Raw genomic sequence first — 26,728 nt, 5'->3', positions numbered from 1 at the left:
GTGTTAGCTACACAGCTTTAAATGTAAATATGATAAGAAAAACGAGTGAAATGAATCACTGCATTCTACCAATAATGGTCGAAAGGCTGGACTTAGGAGTAAATACTCGGCCCTGCAAGCTGAACTAGGGGAACACACACACACACACACACACACACACACACACTCACACTCACACTCACACTCACACTCACACACACACACACACACACACACACACACACACACACACACACACACTCACACTCACACTCACACTCACACACACAAAACGAAAAACGTACACTTTCTAAACGCAGATTTCCACTGACATTCAATACCTGTAAACATATAAGCGTTGCATTTAAAGATTGTTTATACGTTCTCATTGCGAGCGAGATGATATAAATGATCCAAAGTTCCTTTCGCCTCCGTTCATGTCTTATGTGAACGGAATATTATAAAGAAATCTAACTAATGCTCATAAAAACGAAATATGCACGACTGACTTGCATATATATACACAAATACACACATATATGTCCGCATCTTCACCTGGTGCTATAATATACCTTCTCTGTTTAATGGGACCAGTAGAGCGTGCTCCATCTCGGTGAATGGTCGCGGGTGTCGAGTTAGCGAGATGGTGTCGCATATTGTTCACGCATGCCATCATCTGCCTCAACAATTTCAAAGTGTCAGTGTAGCGAGCGGCGGTTCTGATTTTTTCCTGAGCGCCCCACAGATTGCTTGATCATGAAGGTGGCTGTGATTCGCTATCTGTTGACGTCCCAATGCTCCTTTTCCAGTCCACACTCCATCCCATAACGTCAGCTGAGAATGACGATAGATTTGGGGGGACAGAATGTTGCTGTTGTCTGACAGACTCTGGGTGCCTGAGAGCCTTGAACGGGTAGCCAGGTTTTGTTAGTTCTTAACCTAGAAGTCATTTTTCTTGTCTGTTCTTGTCTTTGACTCTTCGCTCCGCTTCAACTTTGCTACATAGCCGCCAACATAGCAATCATGCCGCCAACATAGCAATCATGCCGTAATCCTCCTCCTACTGCCCCAATCTTTCCTCTCACTTTTCTCTCTATTTAGCATGTTACTTATTTTTCTGCAGTATTTGTTTCGAATCTTTACAAAGATATTTTCTCTTCAAAAATCAGATATAATAAAAATGTCAAGTTTGATTAGGGAGACTAATAATATTTGAAAGAAACTCGTGGGTGACTTCTTAATGAACCTCTCTTGTGTGCAAGAGAGGTTCACTAAGAACCTCTTAATTGTAAGTTCTGGCTTCACTATAGAGACTTAAGACATAAACACGTTATGGAGAGTTGAATAAACCAACTCGGTGAGAAACTGGAAGGATGAAACTACTTTTTTCCGAGCGCCATGTATCTCTTGAAAACCAAAGGAGGCACGACAAAAAGTTATTTTAAATACTAAAAGCAGATGAAAAGATCAAATACCTTGTACTTGAATAATATGACTTGTACATATTGATGAGATAGATAAGAGCTTAACTTGAGAAGCGAGCAACAGAGTTATAATGTCAGCTGCATTCTAGCAAGCTTGAAGGGTATCTTGTGCCAGATATCTTGTGGTTGGCATCTCCTGATATTACAACTTCTCTGGAAGATCTCCGACGTTTATAATGTTTGTGTGAGATATTTTAATAGAACGCCACAAGCATTCCTAATTAAACGCAATGCAGAGCTAAAAAAGTAAATCATAATTTAATTCCAGTTTGTCATCAATACGTATGTTCATTTTAGACGATGAAATACAACGACAAGTCTTTAGTCTTTAGTCTGTTATGTTTTAATTCATTTTTTTTACACATAAATATTGCTGCTGTACTTGCGGCATTAAAAGAGAAGTATTGAAGATTGTAAGTTTATATATATTTGTACCGATACAAATCAGTTATATATGGAGTTTAACAAACATAAGAAAATATATTTTGGGAAAAAAACTGATTTGGAGATATTTATGTAAATGCAAGAGTCGGTCAATGCGAAATGCGAGTTGGGAATTGTTATAATTCTGTGCGTCTGCGCATTTATGCCTCTGTGGTTTGTGTACATATCTGAGACTGTGTGCTTGTGGTGTGTAAGTGTGTTGTCTGTAAGTGTGTGGTCAGTAAGTGTGTGGTCTGTAAGTGTGTGGTCTGTAAGTGTGTGGTCTGCATATGTCTATGGCTTACTTGTCTTCTGTCAGAGATCTGTGTGTTTGTAATCTGAATGACTACGTGACTGTGCGTTTGTTATCTGTAAATATGTGATGCACAGTTATGGAGAGTCTGTGTATTCGCGGTCTGTGTGTGTGTGTGTTTTTCAGATAATACTTGTCGAAATCCTTTAGTGTACAACGCTTTTGAATTTGGTTCAAATATATATATATAAAAGATACACGAATGATTGGCAGCTTAGTTATAAAACCAAACACTTTAATTGATTTATTTTGGTGGGCGGGGCTTATGACTGGTGGGTGGGGTTTGTGACTGGTGGGCGGGGCTTGTGACTGGTGGGTGGGGCTTGTGACTGGTGGGTGGGGCTTGTGACTGGTGGGTGGGGCTTGTGACTGGTGGGTGGGGCTTGTGACTGGTGGGTGGGGCTTGTGACTGGTGGGTGGGGCTTGTGACTGGTGGGTGGGGCTTGTGACTATTGGGCGGGGCTTATGACTGGTGGGTGGGGTTTGTGACTGGTGGGCGGGGCTTGTGTCTGGTGGGTGGGGCTTATGACTGGTGGGTGGGGCTTGTGACTGGTGGGTGAGGTTTGTGGCTGGTGGGTGGGGTTTGTGACTGGTGGGCGGGGCTTGTGTCTGGTGGGTGGGGCTTGTGACTGGTGGGTGGGGCTTGTAACTGGTGGGTGGAGCTTGTGACTGGTGGGCGGGGCTTGTGACTGGTGGGCGGGGCTTGTGATTGGTGGGTGGGGCTTGTGACTGGTGGGTGGGGCTTGTGACTGGTGGGTGGGGCTTGTGACTGGTGGGTAGGGCTTGTGACTGGTGGGTGGGGCTTGTGACTGGTGGGTGGGGTTTGTGACTGGTGGGTGGGGCTTGTGACTGGTGGGTGGGGCTTGTGTCTGGTGGGTGGGGCTTATGACTGGTAGGTGGGGCTTGTGACTGGTGGGTGAGGTTTGTGGCTGGTGGGAGGGGCTTGTGACTGGTGGGTGGGGCTTGTAACTGGTGGGTGGAGCTTGTGACTGGTGGGCGGGGCTTGTGACTGGTGGGCGGGGCTTGTGATTGGTGGGTGGGGCTTGTGACTGGTGGGTGGGGCTTGTGACTGGTGGGTGGGGCTTGTGACTGGTGGGTGGGGCTTGTGACTGGTGGGTGGGGCTTGTGACTATTGGGCGGGGCTTATGACTGGAGGGCGGGGCTTGTGACTGGTGGGAGGGGCTTGTGACTGGTGGATGAGGCTTGTGACTGGTGGGTGAGGCTTGTGACTGGTGGATGAGGCTTGTGACTGGTGGGTGGGGCTTGTGACTGGTGGGTGGGGCTTGTGACTGGTGGGTGGGGCTTGTGACTTGTGGGTGGGGCTTGTGACTGGTGGGTGAGGCTTGTGACTGGTGGGTGGGGCTTGTGACTGGTGGGTGGGGCTTGTGACTGGTGGGTGAGGCTTGTGACTGGTGGGTGGAGCTTGTGGCTGGTGGGTGGGGCTTGTAGGAGTAGATGTTAGACCCTTCAAGTACAACTAGGTGATTGTAAATAGCTGATTACACACGCGCCCGCGCGCGCGCGCGCACACACACACACACACACACACACACACACACACACACACACAGAGGAAGGCTCAGGAATCTGTACACCAGTTGATTGACAGTTGAGAGGCGGGACCAAAGAGCCAAAGCTCAACTCCAGTAAGCACAGCTAGGAAAGTACACACACGCCTATTACAGCTTACGAGAGTAATGACTAACAAATCTGGACAAAGAAAACGGGCATAAAGAAAACGTACAACAAACGACATTCATCCACCCCACACATGACGTCACCAATGTATAAAACTTTCATGTATACAATCACACACACTAACGGGGTCCTTCCAGGACCTAGTCGTAATGCATAACAACTGATTACATACATCTTATCGGGAAGAGGAAGATAATAGTGTAATACCTGCCAATAGAAATTAGCAACGGACTCTGACAATATCCTCAAGGACCTCTTAACAATGGCAGTATTGCTGTTGTAATGTGCAACGGTAAAATATCGTAATATATTTTTTTATCTTTCCAGAAATAAGAAATGACAGGGATTAAGGCAATAACAAATTGTCTAGTTACGAAGGAAACGCTTAAAGAGTGACAGGGGATATAATAAATTTCACACAAGGAGATCTCGGGTGTATGATCACAGAGTAGCGCTCGGTTAAGTGATGCTTAGGTTGATAACTGGACCTACACCTTGCCATAATAGGGCGTGCAGTTGCTGAGAGAGAGGGGACACAAAGACGCTCTAACTGGCTTGTCACCTGCATAATAGTCTGGCCTAAAGAACATTGTTGCATTGTTGTTCGTAAATAATCAAGAAGGTCCCTTCGCGTCATTGTATTCCTCATCGTATTTCGAACGATTTACAACGGCTAGACGTAAAATATATTTAGATTTAACTATGATATGTGTTTCACAATTTTGTAAATTTAAGAGTATTTGGCCGAGAGTGTGTACCTGTGAGTTTTTGCCCGGGGAATAAACGAGACAACGCTCCATAAAGAAGCATGAAACAAAGACTAATTAACTTTAGCGACCAGTTGCCGAGAGCGGTGGTCGGGTACCAGTCCAGTTTCCCTTTGTTGTTCTTATAATTCGATTTGATGATACATCTCAGAACACCGTTACTGACAATGAACTCCCTGCTTCATGTTCCGAGAGAGAGAAAAGGTCCAGCAGAGAGAGAGACACATTGAATCGTGTCTCAAGATGCAATACCCTTCCTCTTCCCGTAATAAAAATTCCCTTTTTCCCCTCCCTCAACACCTAACAAATAGGGGAAACCTTCCCAGCTCCCCCAAGTCCCAATGAGAGTTGCATGCCTGTGTTTAGCCTCCAAAAGCCACTGATATAGTGCAATATATACTGTCCCCGAACCACCAGGTACTATATCTATACCTAAAAGAAATATATACTTTTATATATCTATACCTCCCAGTATATCTATACCTTAAAGAAAGAATATCTGTCCAAAGTTGGAGGCCAGACGCTAGGGACGAGATGGATGGATTGATGGATGAATAAATGGATGGACAGATAGACGTATGGATAGATAGATTAGCAGATAGCTAGATGGATAAACGGATAGCTAGATGGATAAACGGATAGCTAGATAGATAAGCGGATAGCTAGATGGATAAGCAGATAGGTAGATGTATAAACGAATAGCTAGACGGATAGATGATGGATTGAAAGACAGATGAATGAATAGATGGATAGTTTAATGGACCCATGGATTGATAAATATAGATAAATAGATGGATAGTTTTATGGACGCATTGATTGATTGAAACGTAGATGAATAGATAGAATATATAGATTGACTGACGAGTGGATAAATGGATAGCTAGAAAGATACACATTGATAGATGAATAGATGAATAGATGGATATATAGATGGATGGATAATGGCCATAATGACTAGGTCAGTGGTCATTATGATCAATAGAGGTTATAACGACTGAATCAGATATCATAATGACTGTCAATTGTCGTAGTGATCAAATCAGAGGTCATATTAACCTATGGACTATGTGAGGTGGTCGTATCATTCATGTCAGGAGTCATAACGACATTGTCTGGGTTTCCATTAACCAGGTCATTGAAAAAATAAAATCTTGACCCTTTAGGCAATCTTTACTCAGATACGGATCAATAAAAATGAAACATTTTTAAGTTATAACTCCAAAATATTACTGAAACTGCAATTACAATAAAAAATTCAAATATAATTGTCTGCGAAACTTTAAACATTAAATCTTATGTTATCTTGCTGTTTTAATAACTATGCTTCTCTATTTTGCTATGCTTGTCACAGACACTAAGTTAATTTTTTTTCCCCACGAAGTAGTTTTCAGAAGAATTAAGCCTCATAAACAAAATAAAAAATATAAGCTATTAATGCATCTTCATTAACTTGGCTAATTGACTCGCGAGACAGCAATTGTCGAGTGCGCTCATGTTAACCAAGTCAATATGATACGGTGAAAATTGCGATTTCCCAATCATCGACTTTAACAAACTTTTATAAAAGACTGAAATTTGATATGGATATATGACGGACATGACACTGGACTACGTGATGGTAATGTTTAAAGCTCTATTAGATGATAATTGACGGTGTGGCCAGTGGGCAGGAGTTGACGTGGCTGACTGTTGTGGGTGGCTGACGGCGTGTTCTGGTTCACTAGATGGTGACCTCATATAGCGGAGACGTGAAGCTGTGTTTAGATATTTTGTGGGTTTATTGAGTGTTGTTGTGGTGTGGGCGGTATGACGACAGACTTGCAATTTTGCAGCCCAGGGTCGAGGCTACTAGAATATCAGCTTCAGTAACTTGATTCGTAGCAACTTAATGATATCAAGTGTTCGTCTAAGAAGCCATCGCTGCTTTCTCGGCTGACTAGCTGTTGTATTCTGCTATGATGACCTGCTACATTCTTGTATACCTCCCTCATTCTTAAGATACATTTGCTTACAATCAATTGTTAAGTTTGACGAAGTTTGTGAGGTCCTTGAAAAGCGAATTGACTGACAAAAATACGTTATGTTGTCTGCTGGAAAGACATTATGAGCCGAAAGATGTACTCGTTTGCGAATTATTTCTTTAAATATACCGGTGGACATGAGACAGAAGGGTTTGCAGACATGAGTACGAGCAAGGGAACCTCAGCTGTCTTGAACATTTACTCATATATAATACACTTGTCTAAGATCAACATTTCGCAGAACCCATTGATCACAATTATATCAAATGAGACTGTTAAATAACTAAACTTTATTAGAAACAAAAAATAACAAAACTTTCGACTAAATTTCTGAGTGTTTTACTTAAATGATCCTTACTGTATTTTTGTAATATGAATACAGTGAATCGAGTTAAAATGATATACGACATATTTGCTAGGGTGGAGCTTGAGGCTGCATTAAACACACTATCATTCTCAAAACTGACGCTAAGTAAGGATAAGTTGAACTAGCGTTACTTAATGTAACAAAACGAGACTTTAATCAGCCGACGCCTGTTAAATTAATTAAAACAAGACCTCCCGGGTCATAATTGACAAGCTAAATGTTTAATGAAATTGAAATTGCAATGTGAGCTATATTTTACGTAATTCAGAACAGTATTATGTACCTTGTAACCATTTTCAGTGTGAGTTATGTAGGTAGTAACAAAGAAATAGACAAATACAGAAGGTATTTTCATTTCTTTCCAGATGCTATGGAATAAATTGAAATATATTCATCACTTATATACGAAGCACTCAGAAGAAATAGTACAAACAGTTCGAGATTCGTGAGATGATCCTGACTTCATCTCAACTCCTGATATGAAACTTGCAGTTGTCTATTCTTGAGGTCCTGAGGTCTGTGGACCGGTCAGGAGAATGTGTTCACTGTGATATATATCTTGCCTTGAGTGCAAGATTATTCGCGATAAGGGCTTTATAAGGCACTCAACAACGTTGGCGAATATGCATAAAACTTGAGAATATGCATCTCGATTCATGGGGTCGTTTCTATGAGCAAGACTTTCTTAGTAACATTTTAAATATTTTCGTATATTTTTGTATCAGTGAAGACGTTTATTACGGAATATATCAATTAAATCTTCTATTATGAAATCTATTAATGCATGAACAGATGGGGAAGTTGATGCATTAGTTTAACGGGGGATGAGAAATATATTCCAAGTATTGCAATTTAATTAAATGTTAGCAATTAGAAAAGCAAATAGGATGCATTACTTAGCCTGTATAGTATATATGCAACTATGCTTCAGCCACTCCTATTACACAATTACTACTACTACTACTACTACTACTACTACTGCTAGTAGTAGTCGCTTGTACCACTACTACTTCCAACACTTCCACCGGCGTTGAAGGCTCTGATGTTCTGACGAGTGCAACTAGGTACGAGCTAGAGATAAGCCTTCTCGCACTTTTGTCCAAATTATCCACCCCATCACTTGAACTGGACGGTAGAGCGACGGTCTCGCTTCTTGTAGGTTGGCGTTCAATCCCCGACCGTCCAAGTGGTTGGGCACCATTCTTAACCCCCGTCCCATCCCAAATCCTTATCCTGAACCCCTTCCAAGTGCTATATAGTCGTAATGGCTTGGCGTTTTCCCTTAATAATACCCTCCCCCCTCCAAATTATCCAAAATTGATATAAATGATGGGGGAACCAGGCAGTCCAGGAGAGTCGTGCATACTCAAGATGAGAGCGAACTTGTGCTTCATATAAGTCTCTGCCGTCTAGACAGCAGAAGTCTTGCAACTTTTGCTGTCTAGACGGCGTGAGATGCGTCATGGGACAGAGTTTTTTGGAGGCCTTTCTTGCTAGGTTGAATCAATGTCTTTCCATAGTCATTAACGAGTTAAACGTCATTCCCAGTATGTCAACTTCTTCATTCAACACTAGGTATTTGGTAGTCATTTGTGTGTGTGTGTGTCCAAGTTGCAATATTTTGTTGTCTCCTTAGAATCATTGCAAGTGATTCCTCAGCCGCAAGTGCGACCTGTCATCGTCTTTCCCAGGTGTATGTTGCTGGAAGTTGATAATTAATGAACCTCGTAGCAGTTGTCATTTATTATTTTTTCATGTATAAAGATTAGAAGGCAGTCGTCAGCTCAGGCTTGAGCTTCATGAATGCGATGTACGAGGTCGTTGAGATATACGTTATATAGGAAGGGGCCAAGCACACTGCCCTGTGGTATATTGACACCAGTTTGTTGGCACCACTTGAGTGCCATTCAGGTTCTGCTTCACTGAGGACGTATTTCAGGAGTACGTTTTCTCCCTCCCACTCCCTTCTCTCTCTCTCTCTCTCTCTCTCTCTCTCTCTCTCTCTCTCTCTCTCTCTCTCTCTCTCTCTCTCTCTCTCTCTCTCTCTCTCTCTCTCTCACTCTCTCTCTCTCTCTCTCTCTCTCTCTCTCTCTCTCTCTCTCTCTCTCACTCTCTCTCTCTCTCTCTCTCTCTCTCTCTCTCTCTCTCTCTCTTTCTCTGCCTCTGTCTCGCATCTACAGTCTTCCATCCCTTCTCAAATTTTCCCTTTACTCTTTCCTTCCTTTTTTTATTTCCCTCACGCACTCTGTGCCTTCCCACTCCCTGCTTCTCGTTCTTCTTGCTTCTTTCTCTCTGCCTCCTCCTCCAACTTCCACCCCTTCCTTTCCTACCCGTTTTTACCCCCCTTCCTGCCTTATTCTTGCACTTCTTGCCTCTTTCTCTACTTGCCTCACCTCTCTCCCTGGCTCTTTTTCCCTACTACACCCTTCCTCCTCCTCCTCCTTGCCTCTTTCCTTCCCTAACACACCTCTTTTATGCCTGTCTCTCCACCCCCCCCCACTCCCCTTCTTCTTCCCCTCTCTCTTCATTTCTTCCTCTCCCTACCTCCCCCTTCCCTGCCTCACCCCTCCCTGCCTCCCTCCCATCCCTGGCTTTACCTACCTGCCAGCCCCTTCCTCCCCTCCTAACCCCCACCTCCCCATCCTGTCACAGGTACACGAGTGGATGACATTTATCTCTCCCTGGTGAGCGTGTGGCTCGTGGCGACTGAGATGCAAGTCTTGCATTAAATATGTTTTTTTAATGGTGGTCGCTCGGCCTTGCTGGCGCCCAAGAAGGCCCTCCACCCGCTGTCTTCTGAACGAGCTTCTGGGGCTACATATGTGGTGCTTGAATGTGTGTGTAGATCATTTTTTTGTCTAAGGTTTGTGTTCCTTTGATTTCGTAGTTTGTTGTGGGTTCTGACTGGCCATTAAGGCGTTCTTCGTGTTGTTTGACTGTTTTATAGTTGACTGTGCATGTCCGGGCTGCCTGTCTGTTGTTGCTGTGGTTGCCTGATGCTGTTGATGTTACTAGGCCGGTTTATGTTGTATTGCAGTAGTGTTCTTGTCTAGCTGTACCGCTGTTGGGTGACCACGTAATAATAACTACAATTTTATATATTAGAGTCTATTCAGCTCATCACAGACCCTCTTCCCTGCATACCACCCGCCTTCGTCAACAGGCACTTGGATCACAAAATAGGAACCTGTTGCTGAAGAGTACATAGAGTACATTGTAATACTGTTCCTGGATATTAACAACTGATGCTATTAAAAGGTTCAAAATATGGTGAAACAGAATTGTAATATCCTCATATGAATTTGACTTCATCATCAGTTACATATCAAATTCTGAGTGAGACGGAAAGTGGAATATGTATAATGAATCTGTCTCATTAACCATTTGTGTCGCATTTATGACATAGAATTATCAGAAGAAAACGTCAAGACATTACGACTATATAGCACTTGGAAGCGGACAGGATAATGATTTGTGATGGGACGAGGGGAGGGGGGGGGGGGGGGAGGAGAAAGGAATGGTGCCCAGTCACTTAGACGGTTGGAAACTGAACGCCGACATGCATAAAACGAGATCGTCGCTCTATCGTTCAGCTCACATTTAGGAGAAAAAATATATAAGGTGATAATATAAGTTGATTATGATCTAATTAATGCACAATAAGAGCAAACTATAACGGTTAACTTTCGCGAATTGTAGCACCCCCCAAGCCCTTAGTGTCACCATACTTATATTGGTGTCCGGGTAATGCTCTCCGGCAGGTATACACAAGGTTTGTAAACTTTTGGCTTTTTAATAAACAAGAAGTGTATAACATATCGCTATATATATATATATATATATATATATATATATATATATATATATATATATATATATATATATATATATATATATATAACTTTAGAACACTTTCCCACCAGGAGACTCGAACCCTAGCCAGCACAGAAGCCTTCCAGCAACTGGCATAACAGGTACGCCTTAACGCGCTCCACCACCTGCTCAGACTGAGCAGGTGGTGGAGAGTGTCTGAGCAGGTGGTGGAGAGTGTCTGAGCAGGTGGTGGAGAGTGTCTGAGCAGGTGGTGGAGAGTGTCTGAGCAGGTGGTGGAGAGTGTCTGAGCAGGTGGTGGAGAGTGTCTGAGCAGGTGGTGGAGAGGGTTAAGGCGTACCTGTTATGCCAGTTGCTGGAAGGCTTCTGTGCTGGCTAGGGTTCGAGTCTCCTGGTGGGAAAGTGTTCTAAAGTTGTATACTTGACTCTAGTGTTTAGGAGAGTTGTGCCATATATATATATATATATATATATATATATATATATATATATATATATATATATATATATATATATATATATACTTTGCCCATTTGTTTCTGCCTCGTGCGGGAGTCGAACCCGCGCCACAGAATTACGAGTCCTGCGCGCTATCCACCAGGCTACGAGGAGGCCCCTAGTGTGTGTGTGTGTGTGTGTGTGCGCGCGCGTGTGTATGCGCGCGTGTATGCGCGCGTTAAATGTATCTCGCTCAATAGTTGCTTGGCAAAACATGGAAATACAAGATTCTTACAGTTGCCTGGAAGATGATGTCTGGGGGACCAAGGCCACAGCCTTTATCGAGAAGTCCTGTTAAGGAGACAAGGCGATAAGATCTGCACATTACACGTCAAGAGTGTCTGGTGGTCCGGGGGATCACCCATTTAGGTACTAGCCAGGCCGAGCGAAACTTACCTTTGACGACCGAAGAAAAAAGTGTGTACTACACTGGCCGACCTCACGTTGCTCACATCATAAACACTTGCACGATCAAGTCAAGTGCTCTCAAATATTATTGCGAAAAATTTCTAAATTTTGTGAAAATAGTATATGTCTAAGTAGAAATACGAGCAGAAAGAACCATGATGTACGAATTATAGACTTTAACATGTAAATAAGTTCTTAGGAACCATAGTGTGTGTTCCACCTACATCCTGGTTGATCAGTCCAGCAACCAGGAGGCCTGGTCGACGACCAGGCCGCGGGGACGCTTAGCCCCGGAAGCACCTCAAGGCAAGGTAAGGTGTTGTAGAGGTCATAGTTGCCAAGCAAGTATTATGAGTGAAGTACTTGAGAAAACAATCACTTTGAGAGCAATAAATCACTTAGCGACGATAAAACTTTGAGAGAGAACGGCAGTACGGGCGTGGAAAGGGAAAGATCATGTCTCACAAACTTGACTGAATCTCTTATTGATTTTCCTGTCTTATTGTAACGATATCATAAGAGGGGAAAAAAAGTCGGCTCTGTGGACTGAATTTGTATAGATTGTCAGAGAGCATATGATAATGTTTCTGTTAAAAGGCGAGTGAACAGTATGAGTGTGGAAGAGATACTGTTTTTTTTTTTTTCCTTTTCACGACTTGATAATGGTTCAGGGCAAATCGTAATTACGTCGTTTTTTCATTTTCTGATGCATGGTTTGGTCACCATGTCTTCAGCTCCGTTATTGTGACTCGTTACCTGCATACCCGATTATCTGTTGCATTATTCAACAACCTTAAATTACTTAATTCGCAGTTTTTGAGCAGGAATGATACAAAACACGATGGTTCGATACCATTACGTAACAGTCGACATTTAGTTCAATCCTTTCAATAGTAACTCAGAGACAATAGGCAAACTCCTCATGATTATGAGTCTTGAACTCTGGAAATGAAGTGAAGGCTGGAGTTGTTGAGTCCACTTTAATCCGAAATGTTAAATGTAATTACACTTGCGTAATATGAATTTGAGAGTAGATTCCCATAATTGAGGAGCGGGGCAGCAAGAGTTAATTCTTCCTACCCGCAAGCACTTGTAAGTAAGAATTCGCAAGAATAAAAAGCAGACTCATTTTCTTACAAACCCCATACACTAGCAGAACCGATATTTATAAAAAACTGGTTTTCTCTGCAGTGTGAATGTTAGACATATATAGAAACGTGTATATATATATATATATATATATATATATATATATATATATATATATATATATATATATATATATATATATATATATATATATATATGATACCTTGGATATAAACTGGAATGATTCAGAATAATGAATGACTAGGTAAACACTGGTTTCTGATTTATGGAACAAAATTTCCGGAAAACATAATAGAAGCGGGATTGCTGTGTTGTTTCAACCGTAGGCCAGATATATCTATAAATGGATATTTGGGGGATATTAATAGGAGGAAACTTCTAAGGGTCATTAGGCCTTTTTTCAGTTTAATTTATATTTTAATGTATACAAATAAATGAAACTGAATAAGAATTTATTCTTATTTTTTACCATTTAAAATTTCGTTGTTATTGAATTTGACTGAAAGGGTTAACACACACACACACACACACACACACACACACACACACACACACACACACACACATATATATATATATATATATATATATATATATATATATATATATATATATATATTAAGAATCGTAGGTCTTAACCTTGATTATTGGCCTCTACTCTACTAAGTGCTTGCCTCATCATCTCGGGTGGATTACACAGAGAGTAAGTTTATTTCTCCATAATTACCCAGCTGGTGGAGCAAATATGATGGCCAGGTCTGGAGGTTGCTTGCCTCCATGTGGAAATACGCTCAGTCTTAAGGCTAATATCAGACTACGGTTAAAGGTAAATTTGTGTGTGTGCTGTTGGCCGGAGCTTGAAAAGAATTTAAAATTAGTAAGTGTAGTGAGAAATACAGCTGTAGTTGTGTATTCGCCCTAGTTGTATTCACCTAGTTGTGCTTGCGGGGGTTGAGCTCCGCTCTTTCGGCCCGCCTCTCAACTGTCAATCATTTTTTTTTCACACACACATACGCGCGCGCGCACACACACACACACACACACACACACACACACACACACACACACACACACACACACAGGAAGGCCCTCATAACAGCTGTCTAACACCCAGGTACCAAATTACTGCTAGGTAACAGGGGCATCACGGTGATCCTGTTCTATCTCTCTTTTTAAGTGGTGTGAGGTATAGCTTTCCTAACCTTTTTTCCTTTATTTGAGCTCATTAAGAGATTGGTCTTGTTGCTCAACTTTATATTTTTGCCATATATGTAACAAAGGTCATATGTTATTACGTTTTGATGGCTTGCTTGTATAAGCTGTTCCCATCGGGTCTGGCATAACCCGATCTCGTGGTTTCTTTAAATCTCCGGTCACAGGTGTGAGTTATGTGTATTAATATGTATTTAAATATCTATAAATTAAATAATGTTGTTATTTGTATCTCGTACTGTTCTTGAGAGCCAAATCATACATGTTTTTTTGCTTTTGATGATGCGCAGTACAATAGGTTTGCCACAATTGATGCAGATTTACTCTCTCTCTCTCTCTCTCTCTCTCTCTCTCTCTCTCTCTCTCTCTCTCTCTCTCTCTCTCTCTCTCTCTCTCTCTCTCTCTCTCTCTCTCTCTCTCTCATTTTCACTCATTCACTCCCATCCATCCATGCTAGAGTTGCTGATACAGTGAGAGAGTATTGCTCTTGCTTGGTATGCGCTCAATCCCTGATTGTCAAAGTGGTTGGGCCTGTTCCTCTACTTTCCTCATATTCCATCTCCTTCTTCCGTGTGCTGTTTAGTCCTATTAACTGAGGGCTCTCTCCAGATACTTACCTTACCTTGCTTCTCACTCTATAATGTATTATGAATAGTTAAGGTGTTCCGAAATGCAATTGCAGACAAAGAGTTTCAGCTCTCTGAAGCCTGACCCAAGAAAATAGATTTATTCAGTGAAATTATATGTAATTTTTTCTTGTTTGGAAAACAAATATTTTGAATATAATTTACACGATGAAGCTGAATGCCAGAGTATGCCAATGCGTTCATGCGGTCAGCATGAATGATCGCTGATGGAATATAAGGTTCTTAAGAAGAGCCAAAGGCAGCCTGAAACTGTTTAAGGCTTGGGCGTCTTGTGTTATAATTAATTTTATTTAATTATTCATAATCATTAACGACTGTTTTCGTTGAAAATTTATATCGTTAGTCATTGCTATATACATATTGTTAATCAAGCATTAAATATTGTTTACGTTTAAAGGCAAATTGTTATACTCCTAACTAATTGAAAGCAATAATTTTTGGTCTGAGACTAAATACAACTTTAACATTCAGGGCAAAGCAGAAATTAATGGTTCCTGGTGAAGTATTAAGTAGATCTCAAGCCTGGTGTTCCCTGCATTGTTCTGTACCCAAGATGCTGGTCTCTATAATCCAGCATCACTCCTTACAAACCTGTCTTTCCCTGCTTCAATATATCTTACGTTGCATCGTGAGGGGGGAAATTATAGATGTTTGTTCGTCTTCTAAGTGTTCCTATTCACGTTTGTTTACGTTTCAACAATGTTGATTCTTAACTATACTGTTCAGTATTCATGTAAGGAATTCTTGAATGTATTTTCAGGGCAAAATTCGGATTTGGAAAATGGAATAATTTTGCCATTTAATCCATCTCGTGTATTTTGTTGTTATATATTCATTATAAGAAACTCGTCATGTGGTAAGTGGAAGAGGATAATATTTGCTCGATGAACCTAAAACGGACCTCTCATGTACATATTCCGATATAAACAGAAACACACACACACACACACACACACACACACACACACACACACACACACACACACACACACATACACACACGGATCATGCCGTAGCACAGTCGATTAAGGTGTGTCTTGAATCCTCTTGGACGTAGGCTCGAACCCGCATCACGGCCCTTGTGGCTTTGTTGAGGTATCCAATTTCAGATCTTGCTATGCCTCTTTATATCCCTTTCCCCCCCTACCTCTCACACGATGGGTATTGGATGCATAATAATGAACTAAACTATACTCTAACCACTTGGGCTGGACGGTAGAGCGACGGTCTCGCTTCATGCAGGTCGGCGTTCAATCCCCGACCGTCCAAGTGGTTAGACACCATTCCTGCCTCCCGTCCCATCCCAAATCCTTATCCTGACCCCTTCCATGTGCTATATAGTCGTAATGGCTTGGCGCTTTCCCCCCCCCTGATAGTTCCTTCCTTCTCACCTCTGCTCCCGCCCCCTACATCTCCCACGGCAGGCGACAGAGGGCGGTGAGGCAAGGGCAGGGCTGAGAGTAACACTATATGTAATGGTTTTGTTACCTAGTAATGTTAAATAGTAATGGTACCTAGTTGTAACACAGGATACACTGTACTAGTGCCCTCACTTGGATAATACTCTACAGTTAAGGACACTTCTATTCAGAATATACAGAAATTTTCTTCCCGCTGCAAAATGAAGAATGGCAAATTCATACCTACAGTATCAAGACTAATTCTTGCCAGGAAAAATTGAGGCGATTGAGGTTACAACCTCTTTACATGCATAAAAAAAAGGCTGAGATAAGCTGGAAGTATAAAAATGGCTGAAAGCAATAAACAAAAGCATAAACACAAGGCGTCGAAACCATGAAATCAAGATATAACTCGCAACGCTGGTTTCTAATTGGATAAATTTAGCTTTACAAAGGATATATATATAAAAATCGATTCAGTAATAGAGTCATAGAAGAACGAAATAAACTGTCAAGTTGCATCATTTAATCAAATACCTTAATAAGTTTAAGAACTAGCATTAGTATAATTAACTGGACGTAAATAGGACCTACCTCGAATAGGTCTGTTGGGCTTATTTTCTTATATATATACATGGTTGCTTGAGACGTAGCATTCCTCGACATTCTTATCAAACAATATCCTGATTGGTTTATTCCAAAGCAACGAGCACTTTTGCCTGAAGCAAATTACTTTTTAGTGCAAAGTTAAACTGAGCATTATACAAGAGAGATAGTGCTCTCCATAGTCTTTAATACCCCAAGCAACGCCAGTCTCATAGATTGTATGCAGACTGCAGATCTGACAATACAATTTTGTTCAGAAATGAGCACTTGAATAAATTTCAAATGTCTCTATTAGCATTTTGACTCGAGTGCTGTTTACCCATGATTCCTTATTGATCCACTTTTTTTTCACTGACTTTATTACAAATATTAATGGGTTAATGGTACCTGTTATCTCACTCGGCTCCTGAAGTTACATAAAGGAATTGCCACGAAAACGCTAGGTGGCTTTCCTGTTCATTTTTTTTTAGTTAGTGGTTTAGTCTTCTTGTGCTTTGCCGTGTTAAATTCGTGATCTTCAGGGGTTCTTGCTTTGCTGTGTTAAATTCGTGATTTTCAGGGGTTCTTGCTTTGCTGTGTTAAATTCGTGATCTTCACTGGTTCTTGCTTTGCCGTGTTAAATTCGTGATCTTCAGGGGTTTTTGCTTTGCCGTGTTAAATTCGTGATCTTCAGGGGTTCTTGCTTTGCCGTGTTAAATTCGTGATCTTCACTGGTTCTTGCTTTGCGTGTTAAATTCGTTATCATCACTAGTTCTTGCTTTGCATGTTAAATTCGTGATTTTCAGGGGTTCTTGATTTGCGTGTTAAATTCGTGACCTTCAGGGGTTCTTTCTTTGCCGTGTTAAATTTGCCGAAATATATTAACAATATGAGAGCCTTTTTAAATGTTTAACTTTCTCAAAGACTATTATTAACAGCTGTATTAATGGCAGAATAATCTTCACTATTGTTATTGTTAGGCAAAAGACGTTACTTTATATTAATACCATATGTCAACAGTTGCCTTGTGATTATCTGACTGTTTAATGTAGCGAATTATCAAATTTTACTTAGATAATTTGTGCTTGAATTGGCCTATTTCACCAATTTTTTTCGTCATATATAATTAGTTTTAACATTCCTCTATTTCTTTACTCATTTGCCGTTAAGTTCAAGGGTCTCTATAATCTTTTCTGATCATTGAAGGGCTTTTATCCTTGATTACAGCTATAGAAACCTACCTAAATGGCCCATCTTTAATTGAGCGAATGTTTTTTTTTAACTTGAGTTAATTTCAGAAGTCTACGTTCAAGCTTTCATACTTTTTTCAACAAAATTATCGCAATCTTCTACTCGGACTACGATGGTTCGTTCAGGGCCACATTATCAGGCATTAAAAAGTACCTTTTTTTTGTGTGTATAAAACCGATATTTCCTCTCTTATTCCGGCGACTTTTATGCATCTTTTTTTGTTTTGATTGTTGGTTATTGTTTCAGTTCTGTGGCTCGCCGCTTACTGCCCGCGCCTCGCCGCTCACTGCCCGCGCCTCGCCGCTCACTGCCCGCGCCTCGCCGCTTACTGCCCGCGCCTCGCCCCTCACTACCCGCGCCTCGCCGATTACTGCCCGCGCCTCGCCCCTCACTACCCGCGCCTCGCCGCTTACTGCCCGCGCCTCGCCGCTCACTACCCGCGCCTCGCCGATTACTGCCCGCGCCTCGCCCCTCACTACCCGCGCCTCGCCGCTTACTGCCCGCGCCTCGCCCCTCACTGCCCGCGCCTCGCCCCTCACTACCCGCGCCTCGCCCCTCACTGCCCGCGCCTCGTCCCTTCACTACCCGCGCCTCGCCCCTCACTACCCGCGCCTCGCCCCTCACTACCCGCGCCTCGCCGTTCACTACCCGCGCCTCGCCCTTCACTTCCCGCGCCTCGCCCCTCACTGCCCGCGCCTCGCCCCCTCACTGCCCGCGCCTCGCCCCAGGGGGAGACGTGCGCCTCACCAAAGGAACCGCCGGCCGGCACCTTGCACCTTGCAACCGTCACCTCACTCCGCCTTCTAATTAAACGATGTATCAGTTTATCTTTATTTCAAGATTTACCGCACGCGGCCGCGGTCATCTTGTTGTGACCGCTCCATGGAGCAGGGTGTGTCCTGGTGTGTGTCTGTCCCTGTATCCTGGTGTGTGTGTCCCTGTGTCCTGGTGTGTGTCCCTGTGTCCTGGTGTGTGTGTCCCTGTGTCCTGGTGTGTGTCCCTGTGTTCTGGTGTGTGTCCCTGTATCCTGGTGTGTGTGTCCCTGTGTCCTGGTGTGTCCCTGTGTCCTGGTGTGTGTCCCTGTGTTCTGGTGTGTCCCTGTGTCCTGGTATGTGTGTCCTGGTGTGTGTCCCTGTGTCCTGGTGCGTGTGTTCCTGTGTCCTGGTGTGTGTCCCTGTGTCCTGGTGTGTGTCCCTGTGTCCTGGTGTGTGTCCCTGTGTCCTGGTGTGTGTGTCCCTGTGTCCTGGTGTGTGTGTCCCTGTGTCCTGGTTCGTGTCCCTGTGTCTTGTTGTGCGTGTACTCACCTTATTGTGCTTGTGGGGGTTGAGTTTCGACTCTCAACTGTCAATCATCCTTCATACAGGTCTCTTGGCCTACTGGGCTTCATACATTTGAAACGATGTATAAAGTCGGCCTCTACCACATCACATTCATTTATTCACTACTCTGACGACAACAATTTTTTTCTAACGTCTTTGTACCTCGTTAGAACACTGAGTGTTCATTTAAATCTCCTTATGGGAGTTCCTCCCGTAACAAAATACTCAGTTTTTATCCACCATGCCAATTCCCCTGAGAATTGTGTATGTGGTAATCATGTCTGCCCAACTTTTTTGTCTTGCAGCGACGTGACGTTCAATTCATATTGTTTTTCCTTGTAACTCATACCTCGTAGTGCTGGAACTAGTATGTTGCATACCTCTGAACCTTCACAACATTGTCTTGTGCTTGACCTTACACAAATTTTATAGACAGTTTTGATGTTAGCTATCCTCTGATGATATTCTCTTGATGTGGGCTTCAGGAGACAGGTTTGATATCAAGCCTTTACAATCTTCTCTCTATCCATTTTATGAAGGATTTCATCTCCTATGTGGAATCTATTGTCCAGCTTCCTGCGCCCTACAACTAATTTCATTACTTTACACTTGTTAAATTCCAGTAGCCGTATGTTGGACCACTCTTTCAGTGTGCAGGTCATCATCTGACCTCATACTGTCTTCGTCTGCCATAATCCTTCTCATAATTTTTTGCATCTTCAGCAAACATTGAGAGGGATAAGACTATTTATTCCCTCTGGATGATCATTTACCTTTCTGAGAAACATGATAAGATGAGAGAATTGGAGCCTGTGAGACTGTGGTGATGACATTTCGCCAATCTGTGGTCTTCCTCCCAGTTCACACCTTCCCCCTCACAATGACTCGCTGTCTCCTGTAGGTTTGGTACTCTCTTATCCACTAGAGAATCTTCCCTGTTACTCCTGCCAGGTTCTTCAACTTTCCTCGTCTCTTACGTGGCACTGTCAAAGGCTTTCCTTACAATCTTCCCAGTTTAAGGAGGACAGAAGAAAAGGCATAAAGGCTGATTAGCATTGTATAAATGTGTGGCTACGTCTATGGTAGAGAATAAGCTAAAAAAAATCACCGTCAAATTTTTGTCGCATGGTTATAGAATCTGGTCATCTATTGAATGTGCGCGCGCGTGTTCAACCAACTTAATTGTGCGTTAGGCAATTGAGCTTCAGCTCTCAGCTTCGTTAGTAACTTTCAATCCTCTATTCCCTCTTCTACTGGATTGAGTCATAACACCTATGTATCCACGAACGGAGTCCGCTTCCACTACGTCACTCTCTCGTTGATAGCGAGCTTCGTCGCTATCCTTACGTTGAGTTCCTTAATTTTAACTACGTGTCAACGGAATTATTTATGTTATCTTTTTTTCTAGCCTCCCTTGCATGTTTATCTCGTTCTACCGACCTCGTAGAGGCTTCTGTCTCTCTCGTAGATGCTTCTGTCTACCTCGTAGATGCTTTTCTCTACCTTGCAGAAGCGTCTGTCTATCTCGTAGATTCATCTGTGCATTTGTCCTTCGAAGTCATGCTCTTACTGATCCTTTTTTGTATTTTTTGTTTTTGTTCTACCTCTCACTGCCTCTGGTGATTCTGTCTCCACATACGACTGTCTTAGAGGCATAATCCAGATGTTTTTGAAGCCTTATTTCCGTTATCAGGAGTTTGGGCTCTATGCTGACTGTATGTTCTAAAATAAGCTTAATATTTATGTTGCACAGTGTTGCACAGTGTGGCACAGTGTGGCACAGTGTTGCATAGTGTGGCACAGTGTTGCACAGTGTTTTTTTCGGACAGCTTCCCGTAGAATATCCTACAGTATGGGTTCTGTAGTGCAGAAGTCTATTTACGCTCTTGCCTCAAAACCGAGAGTCCCGGATCCTGTTCCCGTTACGAGCTGTTGATCTCCAAGTGCTTTGTGCATTGTTGGCCTGGAACCGGCAGCATCTCTGTCCCAGGTAGTTACGGACGATTTCTTAGACGGTCTTTCCAATTTAATCTGCGTTTACGTCCACTTCTTGGTAGTTGATTGGCGCTGGATGGAGTGTTTACGTGTACATTTGATTACGTATTTCCCCTCTCTGGATAGTTAACTGCAGGTGATTTTCCGTAGATTCCAACAGCAATATAGTCGTAATGGCGTAGTGTTTTCTCCTGATAGTTACCTTACCTTTCCACAGGTTCTTACTTAAACTAAGAGCTGAAGTAATTATGATGTTTTGGCTCTTAATTGAAGGATAAGTAAGAGTTCTAAGGTGATTGAGTTTGCTTTTCTTATTAACAGTAAGTGTAAAGCAAAGGACAGAAAATTAATTTATGCATATATCTGCCTTTGTCTAAGCGTCACGAAGCAGATGATTCAGTTCTCACACTGTCCACGATTCGGAGAGTTCACAACTCAGACGGGTTGCAATTTATCTTCGCGAATTGGACTTTTCCACGACCCGACAGCCCGTCCTCATAAACATTGGCCAAGTCATATGTTAACTTTACTCCAGCAGCCAAACTCATGTTTATGAATGAAACGCTCATAACATTCGAGTCACAACAGATAACTTTCCCACTTCTCTTAAACACTGCTCTGCTCGCCTTGTGTGCTCGGGTCACACCTCTGTAAATGATGAAAACGCCCACAATACTGTAAGTGAAACACATATACAACACTAGCGCTAGACTATGAGAAGGCAAATACACGTGAGAAAGGCCGTACTGTCAGCGAAAAATACGCAGTATGAAGGCTGGTCTGACGGCTCTTAGGTCACGCCAGTCATCAGAATATAGCGACCGGAAAAAAAGCATTAAAAACACGGGTGACACTGAACAAACACGAACACAGTATAATCAGCGGCAGACGCGAAACAAACAGGTTGAGAGAGGAGGAGGGGGAGGGGGGGAAAGAAAGGCATTTAAGGTTGATAACTATGATTTAGGATCACCAATTTATACAAAAAGAAATTGATGTAAAAATGTTATGGAAAAAAAAATGGTGACCACATTAGAACGTGAATATTACAAATGTTACATGCTGAAAATCTTGTATCGAAAATAATTATATTTTTATGGACATTAATTTACATGCGCAGGCGATGAGTTACAATAACGTGGCTAAAGTATGTTGACCAGACCACACACTAGAAGGTGAAGGGACGACGACGTTTCGGTCCGTCCTGGACCATTCTCAAGTCGATTGTGAATGGTCCAGGACGGACCGAAACGTCGTCGTCCCTTCACCTTCTAGTGTTTGGTCTGGTCAACATTAATTTACACGATGAACGAAACTGGAAAATATGTAAAGTTATTTCATGGAGGATTATTGATTTGATGTGAGACTTCAACTTAAGCCATCACCTCTGCAGTTCAATATGATTCACATAACTCGTACTCAAGATGAGTATTCCAAACATTCCTTCCCCCCCCCCCCTGACATCGTCACCTCTTGACAATCAGAAGGTAACAAGCAGAACGAAACAACCACAAGAACATTAACTAACTCTGACTAATAAATCCCTGACCACAATAAATCCTTGCGTGCCCTTAACTATTACACCGTCAAAGGCCAGCTCAATTTACCGAAATTCGCTATAACACAATGTCAAATGAGTTGTCTAGTAAGACTCATTGTCTCACTTGTAGTAAATGGATATTAATCTCAAAGAGTGAGCACTATATAATCCCAACGTCGACTGTAATATATTGGTGGTTTTAGCGCCCCGAACTATGTCACAGGTCCCGGGGCGGAGTGAGTCTGAGTTCCCTCCCTCTCGTGCTGTCACGCTCTGCTCCAGCAGGTGATAGGCTATCAGCATCAGCTCGTAAGGCTGTTGGGTGTACCGCAGTATAACAGGATTTCCCTCTTTGTTAACCGAGCCACTTGAGACTTTAATGTCCACATCATCCCACAATTAAGCCTCAGGAATGACTAGATCTCTGATTAGCATAATTGGGGACACAGGAATGCATAGGTGCATACTTACAGATGAAACTCTTTGCTCTGCGCTACACATTTGACACATAACGTCAGTGCTGTACTGCCTCTGTATTATTGCGAATTATCGCATTCATGCAAGAAAGAAATATGTTTTGTGGCTCTGGAAATATTTGATGTCATATGGACCGGATAGTAAGTAGTGTTGAATGAGGAAGGCGATTGCCAAAGGGAATTGGTAATTAAGAAGCTTGCAAGGTGAGCCAGAGATGAAGAGGTATTGCATTTCTACTTGAAGTAGCATCGCTGGCTTTTAAAGCCCGTCCTTATGTTTTAATTGCAATTTAAGTTGCAGGCAAGATTAGTGGCATGGCTGGTAATTAGTCTTGGAGAAGGGGGTGGGGTGTACGACGGTATCAGCCAAGCTTGCTGAAGGTCGTAGTTTCAGTTCACAAGTCAAACCCGTTCACAACTGCTGACCGCACTCACTCAGACTTAAATGAAGCACAAAGAGGTTAACCTGTAGGTTTTATTTGTACCGCAACGGGTGATTATCAAATTACCTTCCTGCTACTCCAAGTTCTTCCGTGATCTAGCCGTGGCGGCCACTGAAGACAATCTCAGGTAAATTATTATCATTACTGCCCCCCCCATGCATGGTTTCTCTCCGAACCAACCACAGGACTAGCACCTCGCAGCCTCAATGATGAGAGAGGGGCTCCGAGGAACGATATTAAAACGAGTGACAAATGGTACCGAAATAACCCCGATATGAGGATAAAGGTTACGCATTCATCCAGAGACAGGGCTGTGGGGCGGGCGGCCCAAAACAAAAAATGGAATGAGGTCCCTTGATCGTTTCCACGGCATGCGACGGTTTTGACACGACAAACCTGACTGTTTGCCTCGAGGCTTCGCCTAATCATGGTCACTTCTCATCGTAACCTTTGCTAGAGCAGTGCCGCGCCTTAAGATCTTTGAAAAGGGGAAATCAGGAGTGCTGCTGTTATATGCAACTTCGTCGATAGACTACGAATCCTGGTGCTACAGTCATGAGCCCATGCTTCATGCTGAGGAAGAGCCATGACGAAGCATGATTGATTGCTGAGGAGTGCAAGAGGTATTCTTGGTTAGCGAGGAGGCAATTTATAGTTGGATAATGCGAGACCCGGAGAGTCAATACATAGCGCTAAGCTAAGATTTATCTTAGACAATTTCTCGGTTTGATCTGAGATGTTGGGTGTATTGGTGTTGAATTCTGATGCCATTTTGGCAGCTCTCTTTTTCGCCTCGTTACTTACAATTTGGCTCTGATCTTATCCTAGGATAACCTTACCAAAATTAAAATTTTAAACAAATGGACAAATTTAGATGGTGATGTCGTATTTGCAATCTTATTAAAGATTCATAATATGATTTACAAGTCCGAGCAGCCGACGGTACAACATATTTTCAGTCACATCACATGAAGTGACCTTCGTGTTATCATACTTTGTTACTACTCTCTCTCTTGTGTATATCTTAATTATTTGTGAATTGGGAGGGGGGGGGGGGTAACCGGCGTTGCCCGGGGTAGTCTGTCACTCTCCCCAACCCTCTTTTCTTTCCCTCTTCTAACATCATCCCCCCCCCCTCTTCCCCTCCCTTTTCCTCATTCCCTTTTTCCCTCCTTCCTCCTATTCCTTTCCTCTTACTTTCTTCTTTCCAAGCCCCCTCTCCTCCCTTTCCTCTCCCCTATTCCCCAACCCTCCCCCATTCCCCAACACACAATACCAGTTAGATGGTTAGCTTCATCGTAGCCAGGTCCCTAAACGCACATTCCTCTACTCAATATGCAGGCGATGAGTCACAATAACGTGGCTAAAGTATGTTGACCAAAACCAAACACCAGAAGGTGAAGGGACGACGACGTTTCGGTTCGTCCTAGACCATTCTCAAGTCGATTGGGTAGATTCCTCTACTCAAACCTCTCTCGTTCATATATGAGCCCATCTTATATACTAATATGGTGTATTCCTTAAGTCGAACGGGAAACTCTTGGTGACAGTCCTATTTACAAAAAATCCTATTCATACTCATCTCCTGGATTTTCTTTTTATTTTTGAATCTAAGTTAGTAGTTCTAAGAGTTCACTAATACTTTTTAAAACTGAATTATAATTGTTACCTAAATTGATATACAGGTGAGGACGTGGTTGTAGAGGCCCATAGGTGAAGCCGTGGTTAGAAAAAAAGAGGAATTAATTATAAAATGCTAGAAACGACTACTCTAGATCTGGCTCATCCGGCCCGTACACCCTGATATCTTTTGTTATTGTTAGGGATAAAGAGGAATATATAAATAGGCAAAATTTATATGTAAATTCACTCCTAAACTTCAAAAAGAATATTTCTATACTGAGTTAATAGGACATAAATGGAATCAGGAAAATTTGTATAGTATGCATTCAAGTCCAAAAGATATTATTAATACAAATTTGCTTAATTCCCTCATTAAGCGTCTCACTAGCGCTCAATTTTCCATCTACAATGTATAATCCTCGCTTCACTAGACACAGCTTTATACACGGTGGGGAAGATATATGCTTCTTATACACAGTAATTTCAATATGTTCGATTCGCTAAGGAGGATATGTATCTTTTTTTGTGTGTGTACCACGGTATTAGATGTGGAATACTTTATGCTTGCCTTAATCGTGGCTAATAAGATACTGAGGTCTTAGTCTAGTATGTAGGAATTCCTCCAAGAAAAATCACCAATATTTGAGGATTTTTTCTGGAAATGAAGTTCTGAGAGATTCCAGGCGGTATCTGGAGACGTTCAAGGTACCTCTGGAAAAGTTTCTGGTACCCCATTAGAGATCTTTCAAGTAGCCCTAGAGAACTTTCAGGTACCCCTCTTGGAGTGGTACCAGGAACCCTTTCTAAATTGGTTCCAGATACCTCCTGGAGAAGTTCTTGGTACCCACTCTAAGTGTCAGATATCTCCAGAAGAGGCTCAAGTTACCATCTAGAGAAATTCCAGTTACCTAGTAGATAGTTTACGGGTTTCCCTCTACAAGATATATCATGTTAGTATAACTTTCTGCATTTTTAGGTTCTCGAGTAAGATAAGTGGTTGTCTTGAGGTTATCTTGAGAGGATTTCGGGGCTTTTTAGTGTCCCCGCGGCCCGGTCCTCGACCAGGCCTCCACCCCCAGGAAGCAACCCGTGACAGCTGACTAACTCCCAGGTACCTATTTTACTGCTAGGTAACAGGGGCATAGGGTGAAAGAAACTCTGCCCATTGTTTCTCGCCGGCGCCTGGGATCGAACCCAGGACCACAAGATCACAAGTCCAGCGTGCTGTCCGCTCGGCCGACCGGCTTCCCCGGTGGTTGTATGCATACGCGAGTCGTTCCGCCAGTCGCGCAAGCATTATTGGGTATGGCCAGTGATTGGTTGGGGGGACCTCGCGGG

General features: G+C 42.5%; 1 protein-coding gene across 1 annotated transcript in view; it reads left to right on the top strand.

Moving 5' to 3' along the window:
• The window catches only part of LOC123764685 (mucin-7-like), a 97,680-nt gene that overhangs the window by 34,575 nt on the left and 36,377 nt on the right, over positions 1–26,728 (top strand). Inside the window, exon 2 of the mRNA XM_069302728.1 lies at positions 18,241–18,633. Within this exon, the coding sequence (XP_069158829.1) occupies positions 18,241–18,633 (393 nt within the window). The remainder of the gene's footprint in view (positions 1–18,240; positions 18,634–26,728) is intronic.

This window comes from Procambarus clarkii, chromosome 48, assembly GCF_040958095.1.
Source record: "Procambarus clarkii isolate CNS0578487 chromosome 48, FALCON_Pclarkii_2.0, whole genome shotgun sequence".
Taxonomy (NCBI): Eukaryota; Metazoa; Arthropoda; class Malacostraca; order Decapoda; family Cambaridae; genus Procambarus; species Procambarus clarkii.
The sequence above is the reverse complement of the archived record's forward strand: the minus strand, read 5'-3'. Positions and strand labels throughout refer to the sequence as shown.